Source organism: Oratosquilla oratoria, chromosome 9, assembly GCF_046742065.1.
Source record: "Oratosquilla oratoria isolate Oo_2021 chromosome 9, ASM4674206v1, whole genome shotgun sequence".
In the NCBI taxonomy this organism is placed as follows: Eukaryota; Metazoa; Arthropoda; class Malacostraca; order Stomatopoda; family Squillidae; genus Oratosquilla; species Oratosquilla oratoria.
The window spans coordinates 25,543,813-25,563,128 of record NC_134785.1 but is presented as its reverse complement, the minus strand read 5'-3'; the positions used below and the strand labels follow the sequence as shown (position 1 = coordinate 25,563,128).

Here is a 19,316-nt window from a genome sequence, read left to right as displayed (position 1 = left end):
ATTGCAGATGTATGGGGTTGGGGAAAAGCTGTTACAGGTAGTCAAAAGTTTTTATGAGAGTAGTAGAGCCTGTGTTAGAATTAAAAATGGAGAGAGCGAGTAGTTTGAAGTAAAGGTAGGACTGCGTCTGGGATGCGTCAGGTCGCCATGGCTGTTCAATGTGTACATAGATGGGGTTGTGTGGAATGTAAAAGCAAAGGTAATGGACCGGGGACTGGAGATTGTTACAGAAAATGGAGAAAAGTGGGAGTTGAGTCAGTTGTTGTTTGCTGACGACACTGCGCTTGTGGCAGGGTCAGAGGGGGGATTGAGGTGAGTTAGTGACAGACTTTGGGGTGGTATGCGACAGGAGAAAATTGAAGGTAAATACGGGCAAAAGTAAGGTGATGAGATGTACATGGAGAGTGGATGGCAGCATTTTGAAAGTAAGTCTTAAAGGAGAAAGGCTGGAGGAAGTGGATAGCTTTAGGTACTTGGGGTCGCATGTGGCAGGAAAGGGAGGAGTGGAGGTGGAGGTAAATTGTAGATTGAGAGAAGCAAGTAAGTGCCTTGGGGGATTAAAAAGTGTAGCGAGAAATAGGCATTTGGGAATGGATGCAAAGAGTAAATTATATGAAGGGGTGATTGTGTCAACAGCATTGTACTGTATGGGGCACAGACCTGGATTTTAAGAGAGGCATAGAGGAAAAGTTTAAATGTGTTTGAGATAAAATGTCTGAGAAGTATATTGGGGGTTACAAGTTTGGACGGAGTGAGAAATGAGGATGTGAGGAGGCGAGGTGAGGTGGAAAAGGAGATGGCAGATATTGTTGATGAAAGAGGTGGAAGGAGTGAACATAAGGGGCGACCGAGGATAAGATAATGGATAGATGGGGTAAAAGGGGCGTTGAGAAGGAGGTGGATGTCTGTTGAGCAAGGAAGTTAGAAGGCGGGAGATAGAGGTGAGTGGAGAATGGTTGTGTATAGATAATACTGTGATGCAAGGAAGGGAGTGGGTGGGGGGTTAAGGAGTGGTTATGTGTGAATGATATTTTGACGCAGCCTGAAGGGATTTCTCCCCGTCTGCTATTTTCCTGCATGAGACGATATCGAGGTCTGAGGACGAAAGTTCATGTCATCAAGAGGAGCAGGGCGGAAGGGAGGAAGGCAGGTTCTGGCTGATGTGGCAACAGCCCATGGTTGAGGGGTGGCTAGACGACGCCTACAACATACTTGCCTTCTCCCCCAGGAAACCTCTTCACCCCGTCTAAATGCAGTGCAACCAAAGACCTAATAGTGAAGATGACCTGACTAATAAGAGCATATATAAACTCGTCTCCCTATGCTCCGCGAGTATTCAAAACGCTGGCAGTCCTTCCACACCTTACATGTCAGAGGACTCTCATAATATCAAAACATTCGGAAAATGTCCAGGCACTGCAACGGAGGATGGAGCAGTGGAAGAAAGGAGAAATGGATCAACTAATAATAGGGGCAGAGGCCATTCAAGATAGACTCCACAACGGTACCAACAGAAAGAAGCGACCAAAAGACAGAGCCAGGAATTTTGCAGGCAAGAGTAGGCTGGGGAAGATTGTGGCTCCCATGAGGTCGCTCGCAGGGTAGGACGAAGATCCAGGAGTTCTACCTCTATACGAGGAAACGCTGAAGATCCCGAAAGAAAAGCATCCAAAGGCAAATCCGGACACTAAATTCAATGGTGACTATCTCCCACTCCACGAAGTGATCTTTGAGCACATCACGAGAAAAAGCATCTGGAGCCATGCTCTACACACCCAAGGAGCGGCAGGACCATAGGGCTTAGATGCGTCTGGATTGAAATGTCTCCTCAGCACCAAACTCTTGAAGAAACTATCGGAAGTGAACTAATTCCGGCCATCACCAACGGACGGATACCAAACGAAAAGGAAAGAAAAGTAATTGAACTTCCACCAAGAATGGGGGTTAGGCATCTCGAACCCACTAAACCTTGCCAACACCAAAGCTCCCTGAAACTCACGTCCTCCCCGACAAACAGCATGGTGTCACAAGATCAACAAAAGAAGACTAACGTGGAGGAAATCAGAGAAATTAAAAGAAACATATCAAAGGGTAGGGAAGTGAGGCAGAATGAGGAGCATCGCACTCTATTAGACCAGATATCGAATCATATGAAAAGAAAGATAGCAATAACACTATTGCTGACAACACTATCAATCAGGGCAAAGGGATTCAACCTAAACAAAAGGGAATTCACGGATGCCATTGCCTTGAAGTATGGATGGCCATTGGAAAGGCTGCTTAACAGATGTTCCTGTGGTGCACAGTTTAATCCAAACCATGCTATGATATGCAAGCAGGGTGAATTAATTTGCATGAGACATGACGAGATAAAGGATCTCACTGCCCAAATGCTTCGGGAGGTGTGCAAGGATGTGACCATCGAACCAACATTACTTCCACTAGAAGGGGAGAACTTCAGGCACCGCACGTCCAACACCTCAGATAAAGTACGGATGGATGTCAGCGCAAGAGGTTTCTGGGCACGGGGACAATTGGCCTTCTTTCACGTGCGAATATTTGATCCGATGGCCCCCTGTTACAATAACCTAACTATTGAGGCGTCCCACTTCCAGAACGAGAATGAGAAATCAGGGTGTACGAGGGGCATATACAGAATGTGGACCAGGACTCATTCACTCCCTTTACGATTTCAGGTGGGATGGGTCCAAGGGCAAAGGTATTCTACGCTTGTCTGGCAGAGGTAATGGCAGAAAATAAACAACAACCAAAAAGCAGCATTGTAGCGTGGATGAGATGCAGACTGTCATTCTCACTCTTAAGATCAGCCCTCCTATGCCTGAGAAGTACAAAGTCCCCACCGCCCAAATCAGCACATGTAAAAAACCTCGATTTTGAGCAGACTGTAGTAGATAGTAGGATAAATGAACTTCTGTGTTAGGCCTCATGAAATTGAAATAATAAAAAATATAAAAGGATAGTCGACCAGTCATTGGCAAGAGAGGGGCCAATGAACTGTGTCTGTGGGAGACAGATCCTGACTGCTTTCACCACACAGTTCCACGAGGATGTAACTCGTCTAAAAATAGTGGTAGTAGTAGTAGTAGTAGTAGTAGCAACAGCAGTAGTTGTAGTAGTTGTAGTAGTAGTAGTAGTAGTAGTAGTTGTTGTTGTAGTAAAAATGATCATAATGACAATTTTCTTAATGATGATGGCATCTACAGACAGTCATAGACAATGAACTCTACCAGATCAGTTATCTGCCATGGTCACCAGCCTCTTAAAAGGGACATATGCCAGATACGTAAGCAGAAAATAACAATATAGTGTTCGTCAAGGTGTCCAAGCACAATTCAGGGTAGAGTCCCAGAAAGGTTTAAGCCGGCTCTGCACGTGGGCATATACTGCATATGTATATACAATATGCATAAATGTATGTGTTACATATGCATATATGCACACATTAATGGTGTATCGGGTGTCAGGTCGCGGATACCCACGCATATAGGTAATATTTTTTTGTGATTTGTGGAGGCGGACGTAAGCTTCTTGCAAACTATGACTGCGAATTCGGATGTCCCTGTTGCCTACACCCTGGTCTACCACCTTACGAGTGATGTGTCCAATTATTACACTTTATATTTTACGATTTTTATCTTGCCAGGGGGGGAAATAGTGACATATCTGTTGTTAATATTGAATGAATATTTGGATCCTGGATAAGGGGTATGTATCCAGGATCAACTTTCTCCAATCACTACTACTCATTACAAAACAATATATTTTACATCTTGACAAAATAGGAATGAAACATTGCATTACTTTTCGACTGAAATTGCTCTTTCCATTGGAAGAAAAAACAAAGATTACTTTACATACTTTCAGCCATTTAGACTTAGTATTGTGATATTCTTTCTTAGCCCATTCGCTTTAATGGTGCCTTCACAAATTTTAATTTGGTTAACGCCAGAAGATTTTATTCAATTTAGGATGGGACCCGTGCTTACGGGGTTTAAGAGCATTAGTCCGGGGTATTTGGTTGCCGAACAACGTGTTCGACAACCAAATACCCCGTTCACACGTTCACACATCACTTTAAACACGTGTCTGTCGAACCGCGTTCGACAAACCGGTAAACCCCCTCTTAGTTTTCTCATGTAACCGTCGGTTACTTTTTCATCCTCAATCATAACAGTTCCATTTAAGTAACTGCACACTTGGGACGTTTAGAAACCGTTGGGCAAATTTAGCTTATACGGTATGGTTCTCTCTTATCCTACCATTTGAAAGAATACTAGTTTTGTTCCTCCTTTCTTCTATTTTTAGAATCATTACAGGACACATAGATAGATTATTGCATCTGTAAAGGCTTTCGTGGGAACTTATGCCTTGAAGTGCCAAGCTGGGATTCATTTTTGCCATGTTTTATCTTCCTTATCTCCAGTTGTTGAAGTTATCTCGTCACGTTTCTTGGTGTGATAGGTGAAGAGAACAATTTACCTTTATACCTTGGGTCGTTGACGTGTGGTTCCCAGGACAGAGATGATAACCAATATCCCACAGACCTTCCTGGTCAGATTCCCAGTTCTCCACCCGCTCGCCCACTCCCGTGGAAATGGGGGAGTATGATCACTGCTTGGAACAGCCACAAGGGATCTTCACGAACAGGGGTTCTGAAGGCCTCCGACTGCTTGGGAGAGAGGATGAAGTCTTATAATTTAACAACCAAATGCTGTAGACGTTCAGAAGCATTGTCTCATTTAAGTGGGTCCGTGTCTCAGCGTGTCTTTCTTTCCTGAAAAAAAATATTCAAATTAAGTGGGGCAAGATAAGTAGCGAGTGTATGTTTTCATATCGCCTTTTTTATTATTCCTTTGTCAGTCTCAGCGAATTTCACAATATCTATTGTCCTCTCTTGGTTCTTTTCTTCTTTGTCCAAACATAACTCTGATTGTGGAAGAGAAACTTGCAGATTCTTCCCGTGCATTTGATTATATGTTTGTTCTGAAGTCAGGCGATGAGTACACATTGTCGATAGCAGATGAAGATATATATATATATATATATATATATATATATATATATATATATATATATATATATATATATATATATATATATATATATATATATATATATATAGTAATATATCAATAGGGTTCTAAAGTTTTGATAAAGTATGACAATGGCATCCATTCAAGATTACTTGGCTAGAGAAGTATTGGATTTTACCAGCACATAGGCGTCTTGCAGCACTCTTTTATGGTTAGCGATTAATCTCCACTTAAAAAAGAACGCTGATCATTTTTTACTAGCACTGTCCTTTTTTCTGAGCATGAATATCTCCTTTACCACCGTCATAACTCCACATTTTTCGGCGTAATATTGTCTCTCGGGCTATGAAATAATGGTAATACTAATACCAACATATAGGCAAAGTGTTTTTTTTTCACTTCTTCCGCTCTCTTAATGCATGTAAACTACTGTCCCGATGTGTATGTGTGTCATGAACTACTTTGATTCAGGGAAGTTTAATCGCTCCTGAATCTTCCTTAGTTCGTCCTGTGCCACTGCATACACCGTGATAACTGCATAAGTTTTAGAGAATCTAGTGATATATATAAGGACCAAATCACTCAGCATTCTTTTACGACTGGAAACCCATCTCCACTCAAAAAATAAATGAAATAAGATAAATGGACAGATAGATAAGTTGTTAAGTAAATAAATAAATAGAAAAATTAATTAATTAATCATTTAAATAATTCAGTAAAAGATTAATGAATGAATAATTAAGTAAATTAATAGATGGATTAATAAATACATAAATAAATATATAATACATAAATAAATAAATATATAATACATAAATAAGTAAATATATGAATAAACAAGTAAACAGATAGATAAACAAATAGATTAATTATTTATTAATTAATATATAAAAACAAACGAATAAATTAATAAATGAACAAACAAATAAATGAATAGACAAATGAAATACGAAAAATAAAATAAATAAATGCTTGTCACAGCTTCTATTACCCCTTCGTTCTGCTACTCTCTCTCCTTAAATCTCTCCTGCATTACATTTAAGACCCTTCGGTGCGATATTGTCCCCAGGGACAGAACGCTGGCTGGGACTGTCAAAACACTTCTCGTTCTGAGCCATTATTGGATGACTGAAATGAGTGGCTACATGCGTCCACATTTTTCTACTGCGTTACTTATTCCTGTAGTTGAAAACTATTCTTTATAATAAACTTTTTGCATAGATCTCAATTAAATCTGTCATGACTATATTTCCACTTGCAGCATTTGCTATATGCTTTAGAACGGAAATCAATGTAAGAAACGTAAGAGGGGGCAAAATAGGCTGCTGTCAGCATGGCCGCATAGCTAGGTTTTAGCAACAAAGAAAGTAGGTTTGGGAATAGAGGTGGTGTTAATCATGAAGGGCATTCAAGGGCATGCTGTGAATATTGCGTCAGAGGGAATATTAAAACAACTCACGGTCTAAGGAGTGGAGAAGGGCGAGTTCATTGTTATCCCCTCGCTCAGGGTGTTGTGCAAGACTCCATGATGTAGTGAAAGTTCAAAAGGGAGAAAAAAAGAATCATAGAGGACATGGTCAGCCTAAAAGGGTAAAAGATGAACATCACCTCATAGCCAAACTTTTATTTCGTGTTTGTATTTCTTGTTCTGATTTCACAAGGTAACTGAAGCGATGCTATACGACTCTCCATTCTCCCACGTAGAGTTGCTGTCGGTGGTAGTCTTCCCAATTGTATATTGTGATTTATGATAAAACACGATCCCTCTTAAACACAGTGTCGTTCTTTGCGGGTTTTAACCTGGCAAACGCAAGCTTATATCGTAGAGAAGGGATTCAGAGCAAACTTATTCAACTCTTTCGATACAGACATTTTCTGTTATCGTCAGACACTTTCATTCAGCTCTGGGATGTCACAGTAGCCAAGGAGTTGAGATAACAGCAGTACATAAGGTCACAGTTTAAGATAACAAGGAGTGCACCAAGACAGCAGAATCAGAGAACACATGACAGTTGAAGATCGGCAGGGGACACCGAAATGCATTGGAAGTCACTGTATAGTAAAATTATATTCGCATAACGAGCTGAAATTCGAGCAACTAACCGCGAGCAGAGTGCGCATGAGCGTGTGGTTAGAGTGACTCTGTTCATCATATTCATTTTGTGCCATAGGTAACTTAGCTCTCAGTTTTCACGTTTTATATTAAAGCTAATATTTTCATACTGACAATTGCTAACTTGTATAATGAACAATCCGGTTAACGAATGGAGCTCTGGAACAGATATATGTGTGTGTGTGTGTGTGTGTGTGTGTGTGTGTGTGTGTGTGTGTGTGTGTGTGTGTGTGTGTGTGTGTGTGTGTGTGTGTGTGTGTGTGTGTGTGTGTGTGTGTGTGTGTGTGTGTGTGTATCCATGTATGTATATATGAAGATGTACTAGTATATTTCAATTTACAATTCTCATAAAGAATATGCGCCACCAGAATTAATGTGAATAACCTTGTTTCAGCTGGTTTTTTCCTTATCGAAACAGATGTGAGACCATACAGCATTTGCATTTTGGAACTTTAACGGCTGTATTATTGTTATGAAATGGAGAATTAAATCTGGTTTATGCCTGGACCTGTTTGATGTCAACGTATCTACTGTTAAAGAATTGCTAAGAAAAGTAGTCAAGGTGCAAGTAACACGCAATTGTGAAGTTCTTGAAGTGGAAAAATAGACTTAGTGAAGACGAAAAGCAACGGAAGGAAGTAAATGACTTGAAGAAAAAAACGGGAAGATGACCACGTAGGTAAATGATCTTTGCACTGGTATGGCGGTCGGTTTCTTTGTTCTGTTGCTGTCATCGCCTTCGTCCCTTACTGTCGTGGTCCGCCGGCACGTACAAGTTCCACAGTTCCCACTTCTGTCGCCATTGCCAACCGTCTCGTGACTACCATCGTCACCTGGCCTGCCATCGTTGTTGTCACTACCGTCGCTGCTGTTGTGTAAAACTCATCGCTTCCATCCTGTTTGAAACTTGCAGATTCCCGTGTGGGTCCGCCTCTGCCGACACCTCCAGCATCTCCGGCTCCAACATCATCACTTCTACAGCAAGTGCTACTTCGATCAGCAACCCTCCCATTTCCTCCGGAGACGCTTTTAGCGTTTCTCCTACAACCATTAGTACCACCACTCCCACCCCAATTTCCCAACTAAAAATCCCTTCTCTTGCCCTCCCTTCCACCGCTAGAACCCTCCGCGACAAATTCCAAAGTTCCCTCAAAGACATATCAGACACCACTCTTGCCTACTTCACAAATAACATCAACAACGACACGATTTCTACAACCGTCCCCAGCCCACTCTCCAAAACCTCCACACCTGACTCCAGCGCGGATACCATCACCACCAACGTCACCAGTATCCCAAACACTAGCCGTACAACCAATTTCACCGCTATTCCCACCACAATTACACCAAGTGTCCCAATTACCACCACCATTACATCTTTCACCACCACGGAATCCTTGGGCACCAATTGTACCACGAACCTGTATAACCCGTCATTCCCGTACACTATCAACCCTGACACAGATTTGGTGTATGCCTACTCAGACCCTGGTAGACTCCCAGGCCTTCGTCACTCGCCTGTCCCGAACTTATTCCAACCACCTGGAGGCGCTACGCGTGCCCAAAGTACACCACAGATCCCTGCCAAGCCCCAAAGCGTTCACCAGTCGGAAGACACCATTGAGTACCCGAAAACACAAAACCCCCTTCCCTCCACCCCGACCTATACCCACCCCCAAACCGTATCTCGAGACGTCACCCACTCCATCTATCTCTACAGTGACCCTATTAGTTTTCCGCACATCCAGCCCCACTTCTCGACGTACACATCGTCCACTACACCACAACTAGGCCCCAACAACAACACCCCTAGTCCACACATCTTCCCCTCCCTTCCTGCCCCTGTCCCTACCCATGGTACCATTAGGCCAGACGCTAATACAGACCACTATAGCTTTGCAGAACCCTCTCTGCCTTTCTCCCTCGACAACCCATCACCTCAACAACACATTTCACCTCCACTTTTGTCATCTCCTCAAGACCTTTTCCCTGGCCATCATCGCCCTCAGCAACCTCATCCTGCTCACTTCGAAGACGACGAGCACCACCACAGTGCCCCCCCAAGTCCTCACGTCCCTCCCCACGCCCCGAGTCACACCTGGATTATGGTTGCGCGGGAAATGATCCGCCAGAGTAGCCTCACTCGACTGGGGCTTATGATCAACACAGCCGTGACTGGTGTCGTCAGCAGTAACAACAACAAGAAAGGTGAGTCCTTCCCTTTGTACCTCTTGATTCAATATCCTTTTACATGATGCGTTGTTCTCATTCTTATCTTCCAGATTTTAATTTCTATTACCATTTCCCCTTTTGCAGGTATTATGAATTATTAGATAATGTTATCGTCTCATAACTAAGAGTGTCAAAACTAGTTCAATTTTCATCTTAATTTCAATATGTTCATTATGACCTTAGCGTCAGCCGTTTTCTACGACTTTTTCAGTCAGTGCTACAGCAACATTCCTGTAGTGTGGTAATTGAGAACCTGATTCTGTTTTGTGAGGTACTGGTACATAGTTCATCAAATTTTCACTTCCATGGTCACTTCTGTAACTTGTTTCACATTATTTATTTTGTTAATTGTGATAATCTAAGTATTTTATTTGGAGACCTTTGATAGCCCAACGCCTTTAGGTCTTGATAGGAATTACAGTATTGTCTAGCAAACTATGACTCCTTTTTCTAATGGGGAAAACATCGCCAAAGACACACGTACATCATCTTTCCCCATTTTTATTCTTTGTATATTAATTCAGTGAGTCGTTCATAGTTATCAATGCATGATGAAGCACAATGTCCCTAACTCCTGACACTATGTAACCTAGTACTAAATGCGTGCCGCATGGTCGGATTGTTGGCGACTAAACTAACTCCCCCACTGATTTCCTGGCAGTGATGAGAGAGTGTTGGACACCCAATTAAACAATAATAACACCACCCAAAGGAAGGAGGAACTCCCCACGTATCCAGCCTCGTTATAGACCACTATCCCATGTGTTTGCCGTGCATTGCGTCCATGCAGAGCTAAAACACGTGAGTCGTGGAGGTTGAATGTCGCTTCAGTGTTGTGATTGTTCTATAGCGTCCCAAGCCCTGGGGCTAGCAACACGCTTCTTCGATCCCTGATTCAGGGCAATACGAGAAGCCCCTCCTGGCTCGGAGATGCAACTCGACTGAACTGCATGACTAAGACCGTTGAGTCAGGCACGCCCTGAGCCAACAACTGCCGCCTGGGCCGACGCCGCACTGTCCGCGGTTGTCCCTCGTAGTGCCAAGATGATGACCACATATACTCTCCCACGACCCTCGGGACTGTTGGATTATAGATCCAGCACTTAGTCTCCCGTCGTTTGCCGGGTGGTGACGTGGGAAGGTAAATATATTGGAGATATGTACATGGCATCACGTTTGGCGTCGCGTAAGACACTAGAGGATGCTGCCAGAGTGACCGGGGACCTGGACCAATAACAGGAGTTTTTATAATACAGTGAATTTAGATTTCTTGATGGGAGGTTGTTGTTGTTAAGGAGATGTCTATAAGGGTAATCGGATGTCTGAGACCATTCCAGTGTGAATGACCTGGACTTGTTTACTGAGCCTTGGAGAAGCTCCGCTCCAAATCTGTGACCCAGATAAGCACTCTCCGAACAGTTGGTGGTCAACTAGTGTGAGATATGGAATGGTGTGGAGTTCGCTGAACCGAGTACTTTTAGCACATAGCTGACCCTCCAAGCGGCCAGCTTCCCCTGATTGCTTCCCAGTAAAGATCATGACTGATAACAATGGGATGATAATATTCCGGGTGATCACGAGGTATTCTGTCATCCATTTAGCGCAGCTGGCGTAGGCATCCACCAGTCGTTGACACGTTCTTATATTTTTTTTTCATGAAAGTAGCAGTTCCCGACAAGACTGACGAGTTAAACACCATATGAGGACGGAGCCTTTATTTGTACGACGTTTCGCTTATTACAAATAAAGGCTCCGTCCTTATATGGTGTTTAACTCGTCACATTCTTATATCTATGACCTGAAATGAAGCGAAATGTTCTGGAACGCTGTAAGGGTTGCGTTTTTTTCCCCCCGAGTCGTTCTTGTTGTTACGACGTGCAGAGGATTCGTAATACCTACATCACCCTTCCAGTTCACCACGGACATGTCCCCTGATAAACATTTAAAGAAAATTGTCGGGGAAGCCTACAACTTCCTGAGATCAATAAAAAGTGGCATTTACTTACTTGGAGGAAGAAATGGTGAAGAAAATACTAGTCACACTGATAAGACCAAGACTGGAGTACGCAGCGATACTATAGTCACCCAGTACCAAAAAGAATATAAGAAAAAATGAAAGAATCTAAAGAGCAACTACAAAGATGGCCCCCACACTTTCAGAACTGCCATACGAAGAGAGATTGTCAAAACTAGAATTACCGACACCGGAACAAAGAAGAGAAAAAGGAGAATTGTTGACCATCTATAGAATCATGAGAGGTCCCGAAGTCCTTGATAGAGATGACTTACTAAATTGGGATACGAGAAATACAAGATGACATGGAAAGAAACCCAAGAAGGATAGTTATAGAAGAGACCTGAAAAGAACAACTTTCCCTACAGAGTAGTGGATGTATGAAAAATTCGACGAAATAGGGTGTCCAAAAACCATACACGAATTTAAGAACAATTTAGACACTGCGAAATACAGAGACGGGACACCACAAGCATAGCTCCACTTCCCGTAAGATACAACCATGTAAATAGAACTAGGTAAATACCCAGATACACACACACACACACACACACACACACACACACACACACACACACACACACACACACACACACACACACACACACGACTCGGTGGCGCAGTTGGTAGAGTTCCCGGCTGCCACTACGGCGGTCCGGGTTCGAATCCCGTCCAGGTCTGAAAAAAATCAGTATCATTGCGCTGTAAGTCGTTACTCCAACTCTCATGGGCGGGATGTTGGGTGTGCGTGTAAAGTCACAGCATTACCCATAGATCGGTCATATATGAGCTCTGAGCTCTCTTTCGGGAGAGAAATAACTGTCGATCACGAGTCCAACACGTGATCCAAAACCATGGTAAATCACACACACACACACATACACACACACAATTCCTTGCCCACCAGAGTTGGAATACCGGCTCGCAGTGCACCTATACTGATCTTGTTTTTAGCCCTGGGCGGGACTCAAACTCGGATCGCTGAATTAGCGGTCGAGAACAGTACCATTGCACCGACGAGTCGTGTAAGAGAAAGATGGTTCCTCGGTGCCCAAATCCCAGTGTCTTCGTTCACGGTCTTCCACAGGAGAGATCTGATTATTACTGACAAAATTCTAGCATCTCCAGCAGAAGCCACCATCCCCACCCCCACTCCCCATCCACGGGGGATTCTTCTTCATTCTGGACAACGCTCAGACACTTGAGGGTATGTTTGAGGCAATGGATGTTGTATCCTTTGCTCTAAACGCATCCTCACACAGCCTCTTGTCCATGGAGTTGTAGCCGCATTTAAGGTCTATCACACATATCGATCTATGGAGCGCCTCCATTACGAACCTGGATGAGATGGCCAACCTGCTCTCATTGACTAGTGGAAGGAATTCAACACTACCTGGCGGTAGTCCAGGAGAGTCTGGGGGGATTTGCAGACTGTCGATGGTTCTAGAAAGGCTCTGTGGTCCGGGACTAACTTAGATTAGTGGGTGACAGTCGATCCAATGTTGCCCTGCAGGAGCTGCAAGGCTTGTACACGACTTTCTTTGGGTGAACTCATCTACATACTAGGACGTTATATAGATCAGTCATATTGTATATATGGAATCCTAACACTGACACATAACATCCATAATTATTAATCAAGTAAAGTGTGAAACATAAGGTAATGTTTTGCAAAAATCATGAACTTGTGTGAAAGCAGGCTTGAACATCACACATTCGTGACGTCAAAGTGTGTAAACTATACATACTCAAAGGTGCAAAGAAAAAGAAGTAACGTTCTCCTTGCACGATATCTGACTGATAAAGTTTGTTAAACAAAAGAGAGAAGTCCCAATATTGGCCTACAAGTGTCAGTGGCTTTGTGATGATTACTCGCAGTTTTTTTTTTCAAATCCCTCTCTCTCTTTACTTCCTTTTCACCGATTTTATTTTGTCCTGATATCTTTTTTTTTTTTCCAAATCCCATTATACTACATTTCTTAATGTTGAAGTCCACTTCCCACCTCTGACTCCATTCCCAATTTTTGTTCAGATCTCTCTGCAACGATTCACAGTCTATTTCAGTGCTCACTTTTCTCAACAACTTTGCGTCATCAGCAAAGAAGCTCATGTATCTCTCCACACCTTCGTCCATCTCATTCATATAAATAGCAAACATTACTGGATCCAGTACCGATCCCTGTGGAACTTCATTAATCACCTCTTCCCAAGTAGAATCTTTATCTCTGAGAATTCCTCTCATTTTTCTTCCATGCAAGAAATCCCCCATCCATTCCAGTAGTTTACCTTGTACTTCTCCTATAATTTTCAGTTTACCTAATAGTTTTCTATGTGGCACTTTATCAAAAGATTTTTGTCGATCTAGGAAAGCACAATCAGCCCATCCGTCCCTTTCCTCTATTATATCTAACAGTCTTGAGTAAAACCAGATCAGATTTGTGGCACATGATCGTCCCTGTCTGAATCGAAACTGTCTCGGGATTAGTATGTTGTTTTCATCCAGATGTTTTGTCCATCTATTTTTGAAAACTTTTTCACAAAATTTGGCTACAGTACTTGTAAGGGAAACCGGTCTGTAATTTGTTGGGTTTTCTTTGTTACCTCCTTTATATATTGGAACGATGTTGGTTTTTTTCCAGTCTTCTGGTATTTTCCTTCTTTAAACGAATACTTTATTATATATTTTGCCTATTAGTTCTTCTTTACATTCCTTTAATATCCAGTTTGCAATTCCATCCGGGCCGTGCGATTTCCTGACACCAAGGCTTGTTATTTGATCCATTATTTCAGCTCGTGTTGCTATTATTTCCCCCATATGGGGGGGGGGGTCACTTCTCGCTTTTCATCCCAATGTGTGTGTGTGTGTGTGTGTGTGTGTGTGTGTGTGTGTGTGTGTGTGTGTGTGTGTGTGTGTGTGTGTGTGTGTGTGTGTGTGTGTGTGTGTGTGTGCATGTGTATGTGTGTGTGATTCATCATTGTCTTGGATCACGTGTTGGACTCGTGATCGACAGCTATTTCCCTCCCGGAAGAGAGCTCAGAGCTCATATATGACCGATTTATGGGTAATACTGTGACCTTACACGCACACACACACCCAACTCCCCGCCCACGAGAGTTGGAGTAACAACCCGCAGCGCAGCGATACTGAAATTATTTCAGTCCTGGGCGGGATTCGAACCCGGACCTCTGTAGTGGCAGCCGGAAACTCTACCAACCGCGTTATCGTGTGTGTGTGTGTGTGTGTGTGTGTGTGTGTGTGTGTGTGTGTGCGCGTGCGTGTGTGTGTGTGTGTGTGTGTGTGTGTGTGTGTGTGTGTGTGCGTGCGTGCGTGTACGTGCGTATGTGTGTGTGATTCATCATGGTCTTAGATCACGTGTTGGACTCGTGATCGACAGTTATTTCCCTCCCGGAAGAGAGCTCACCGCTCATATATGACCGATCTAGGGGTAATACTTTGACCTTTCACGCACACACCCTTCCCAACCCTGCCCACGAGAGTTAGAGCAACAATTCGCAGCGCAGCGATACTGAATTTATTTCAGCCCGGGGAGGGATTCGAACCCGGACCTCCGTAGTGGCAGCCGGAAACTCTACCAACCGCGTTATCGTGTGTGTGTGTGTGTGTGTGTGTGTGTGTGTGTGTGTGTGTGTGTGTGTGTGTGCGTGTGTGTGTGTGTGTGTGTGTGTGTGTGTGTGTGTGTGTGTGTGTGTGTGTGTGTGTGTGTGTGTGTGTGTAAGGTCACAGGATTGCCCATAGTCCGGGCCATATAAGAGCTCTGAGCTTTCATCCGGGAGAATAATGGCTGTCGATCACAACTCCAACACGTGATCCACGACCTTGATGAATACTCCTAATGGTCATGCCATAGCGCTACTATCCTTGGGGACAGTATTGCAGTGAAGAGGCGGAATCATAGAGATTGTAAAGGAAAAGTTAATGAAGGATAGCGGAGCGGAGGGATCGCTGAAGTTGAAAGTGGCCAGGATTATTTTTTTGGGTGGAGGTTAGTCTCCAAGCATAATGGAATGTCAAGTGACTGGTCCGCAGGGATATCATGAAAGTCTAAAAAATCTTGACGGCATAAAACATGCAGCCAATACCCCCATACAGGGGTTGCAGAGGTCCAAGGGTCCGAGGCAGGTTGAAGTTTGCGCTCGAGTGCGTGAAGCTAGGTCTGAGGCAGGCCGAAACCTACGGCTGGGTATATTTTCCTGACAAACAAGACCTATTTTATTTGCTCGCGAGACAGATCGTGAACTGAAACGGCGAGCCAATGAACGGCGAGCAGGTGAGAGCACTCAGCCGATCACGAACCAACCTACGATCCGGAGAAATTGGCAAGTGGCCAGATCTGCGCCTGACTTGTCCCGGTGGTGTAGTGACCTGGTCCTCCCCCACCTCCACCCCCGCCCCCTCCCTCCCGTCGCATCAGCATGAGAGAAGAATGTCCTAAATGGTTGAGACGACAGTGCCGAGCAGCACGACAACGACAGGGTGAGTGATATGGACGATGATCTCGGTGAGCGTTTCGGGCCGGCAGAGAAACTTAACTGCATTTACCTTGTACAAGACTGTATTACGAAACTCAGTCTAGACCAGTTACCAGCACAATTCGTGAACATCAACTCTGGCTATATAGGGGTACGTTCCCTTGATGTTGATCCTGCTCATAGGATTTTTTCCGCAGGAGACAACTCTCGATGGAGGAGACGAAGGACACCCACATAATTCATGGTTAGGGCTAACTGATCGAACTACTTGTCGAAAGTTGTTTAGAGTGGGAAGGAAGGGGTGGCTGCATGAAAGCTTGCTCGGAGAGACCGTGAGGACTGGCGACACGATTCCGTGTGAGTAAATCAACGCACTCCCCTATGCATTTTCCCAATAGATTATATACCTATTTGTAATTATCTAAATGTGATATGCAGAGAGGGAACTACACTCGTGAAGTCCAGTTTCAAAGGATTACGAAGGCGGAGCATGCCGACAGGAGACCTTTAGGTCCATAACTAGGTCGAATGCGAAAAAATATATAATACTTTGCTTTGAAGCCACTCATGGATTAAGCTTGGACTATATCAAAATAAGTTGTTTCTTTGATGCATCTGAAAGGAAATTTGTATAGGGACAACGTAGGCGAGCACGGTTGGTCAAATAGCCTACTGTTAAGATTCTTGTTTCTGTTTGGTAAAATTTCTCTCTATTTCTTAGGTCTGTTCTATGTCCAGTTCCAATGTTTCTTGCGGGTGGTCACTACATAACGACCTGTATAAATCAATCTAGAAGCTGGGCATTTGATATCAATTTCAAAGTTTGTTGAACCTCTAAGGCAGCTGAACTGGATATCTCATCTTTAATGAGGTCGATTAGTTTCTCAGACAATCTTGAACAGACTTTGAGGTAAGTAGGTGTTTGTGAACTTTGTGGTTTCTTCAGATCACTCAGTAGAGTTGTGGACAGTCTAACGCCACTCCGCTCTGAATTCAGATGTGCCTTCAATCCAAGTCACTTCAAAAACATTCATATAACTTCCGTAAAATGAAGTATTGTATACTCATGGCAATATATGGAAATTTTACTCATTATCGATATGAGTCTTCAACGACAATTGGCCATCGAGAAAAATGTATCTGGTTGAATCCTTCACACTGCACCAAATATCAAAATTCTGAATAAACTGAACTACCGAAGAAACCAAAAGCAGTAAGCACGTCTAAGCCAAAGCAATTAAAAAAAAATACTTCAGCGTTTATATATATGTCTATGTGTCAACTCCTTTGATGGATATTATTTTTTCTTCTGCAGATCATTGCCAGGGTGCCCGCAAACGTTTCCCAGTATTCGAAGGCCCCAATGCATAAAAGGGAAACATATTTACCGTACAAGGATGAGGAATATCCTTTCTCGCTATACAGTTCAGTGATCTAAGAATGCCTAAGCTAGGACACGGGTGGGCAACGTTTTATGCGCGCGTGCCAAAATCGACCAATCTTCCAAGATCTAAATATACAGGTCAGACCGTTTACATTCTTCTGCGCAGCTTCTGACGTCATTTGGCTGAGTCCATTTTCTCTTTGTGATACACTGAAGAAAACTGTGAAACGCCAAGGAAGACAGGAACTATAATATTTTATATATTATATATATATATATATATATATATTATATATCATATATATTATATATTCATATATATAGACAGGAACTATAATATTTTATATATATTTATATAATATTTGTCAGAATATAACTAATTGCGTGGAGCAGTGCGAGCGAAGGCAACGTCATTTTTGAACGACGGACCAGCTTCAACTGACAGCTATAGGACCCGCTAGGCGCTAACCCCACTTTGAGCAGCCAGGTGACGTTCACGGGCCCGCTGCGCCAACTCCCTCGAAATTCGGTCGGAAGTGGTTAGACCTTATATTCTTAGATCTTGCAATCTTCAAGACAAAAAGTTTCTTACGTACCAACCGAAATTACTGCGAACAAATTATTTTTATTTACTGTATCTAAGATATCAGAGGGACCTCTTAAAATATTGACAAAAACATACACTGGAGTGGTAAAATTAAAGAATGTTGTAAATGAGATTTGTAAGTTATGTCACGTTAAACGAATGTAAACTTTTGTGAAGTAATTTATACTTAAAGATCGTTTATACCTTCAAGTTCAATTTTAGTCATGTATAGTCACAAAATAACAAGACTCGGTCTTTCACGTCAGCAAAAAAGTAGACAATAATTCTTAATTTCACATCATTTTAACAGGAAATTACGTTTATAGCAAATATATTGAACAGCAGACTTCACCAACTTCTGATATGATATTTTTCATGCGGTCCTGTAAACGAGGTTATCAATGAATAACTAGAGCCTTTTTTGGTGTGACATTTGTATCTAATTTCGATTTAAGTTTGAACGCTCATTTAGATGAACGTGGATTTAGCATACCGATCATATTACTTACGAAATATGAAAGACTAGGTCCGCGCATTGCCACCTGGCGACTGATGGAGCAACTAAACAGTACACAAAACTAGTGTTGCCATGAACTACAAAAAACTGTCGTGTGCAGGACTTTAAAATTATACATATATATATATATATATAATTATATATATACATATATATATATATGTATATATATAAACATATATATAATTATATATATACACACACACACACACATATATATATATATATACATATATATATATATATATGTGTGTGTGTGTGTGTGTGTGTATTCACTTGGTCTTTGGTCTTTGGATCACGTGTTGGACTCGTGATCGACAGCTATTTCCCTCCTGGGAGAGAGCTCAGAGCTCGTAGGTGCGATCTATGGGTAATGCTATGACCTTGCACACACACACACCCCAACTCCCCGCCCACGAGAGTCAGAGTAACGACCCGAGGCACAGCGATACCGAAATAATTTCGGCCCTGGGCAGGATTCGAACTGGGTGCTGGGAGCACTTCTGCTTCCCAGTTCAGCGCTCTACCAACTATGCCACCGAGTCGTGTGTGTGTGTGTGTGTGTGTGTGTGTGTGTGTGTGTGTGTGTGTGTGTGTGTGTGTGTGTGTGTGTGTGTGTGTATTTACCTAGTTGTATGATACGGGAAGGGAGCTATGCTCGTGGTAATCCGTCTTTGTATCTCTCAGCATCAAGTTTTTTCTTAAAATCTTGAATAGTGTTTGAACACACTGTTTCTTTGTCTAATTTGTTCCAAGTATCTATCACTCTGTGTGGGAAGCTGTTTTTTCAGATCTTTTCTGTAATTATTATTTTTTTTATTTCTTTTCGTGTCCTCTCGTTTTTCCATTGTCCCATTTCAATAAGTCATTCTTATCTAAGATTTCCATTCCTTTCATTATTCTATAGATAATAAATCTCCTCTTT

At 42.7% G+C, this 19,316-nt stretch overlaps 1 protein-coding gene across 6 annotated transcripts in view; it reads left to right on the top strand.

The window, feature by feature from the left end:
• Nucleotides 1-19,316, top strand: part of tws (protein phosphatase 2 regulatory subunit tws) — a 181,172-nt gene that overhangs the window by 76,123 nt on the left and 85,733 nt on the right. For 4 of the 6 annotated variants that reach the window (XR_012966713.1, XR_012966712.1, XM_076190119.1 and 1 more), the window contains exon 2: nt 7,562-9,375. Coding sequence is in view for 3 of the 6 variants with exons in the window: in XM_076190119.1 (XP_076046234.1) it covers nt 7,851-9,375 (1,525 nt within the window). In the remaining 3 variants the exon portion in view is untranslated. Of the gene's footprint in view, nt 1-7,561; nt 9,376-19,316 lie in introns of those variants that run through there. The other 2 variants (XM_076190121.1, XM_076190124.1) reach the window with 2 other exon arrangements.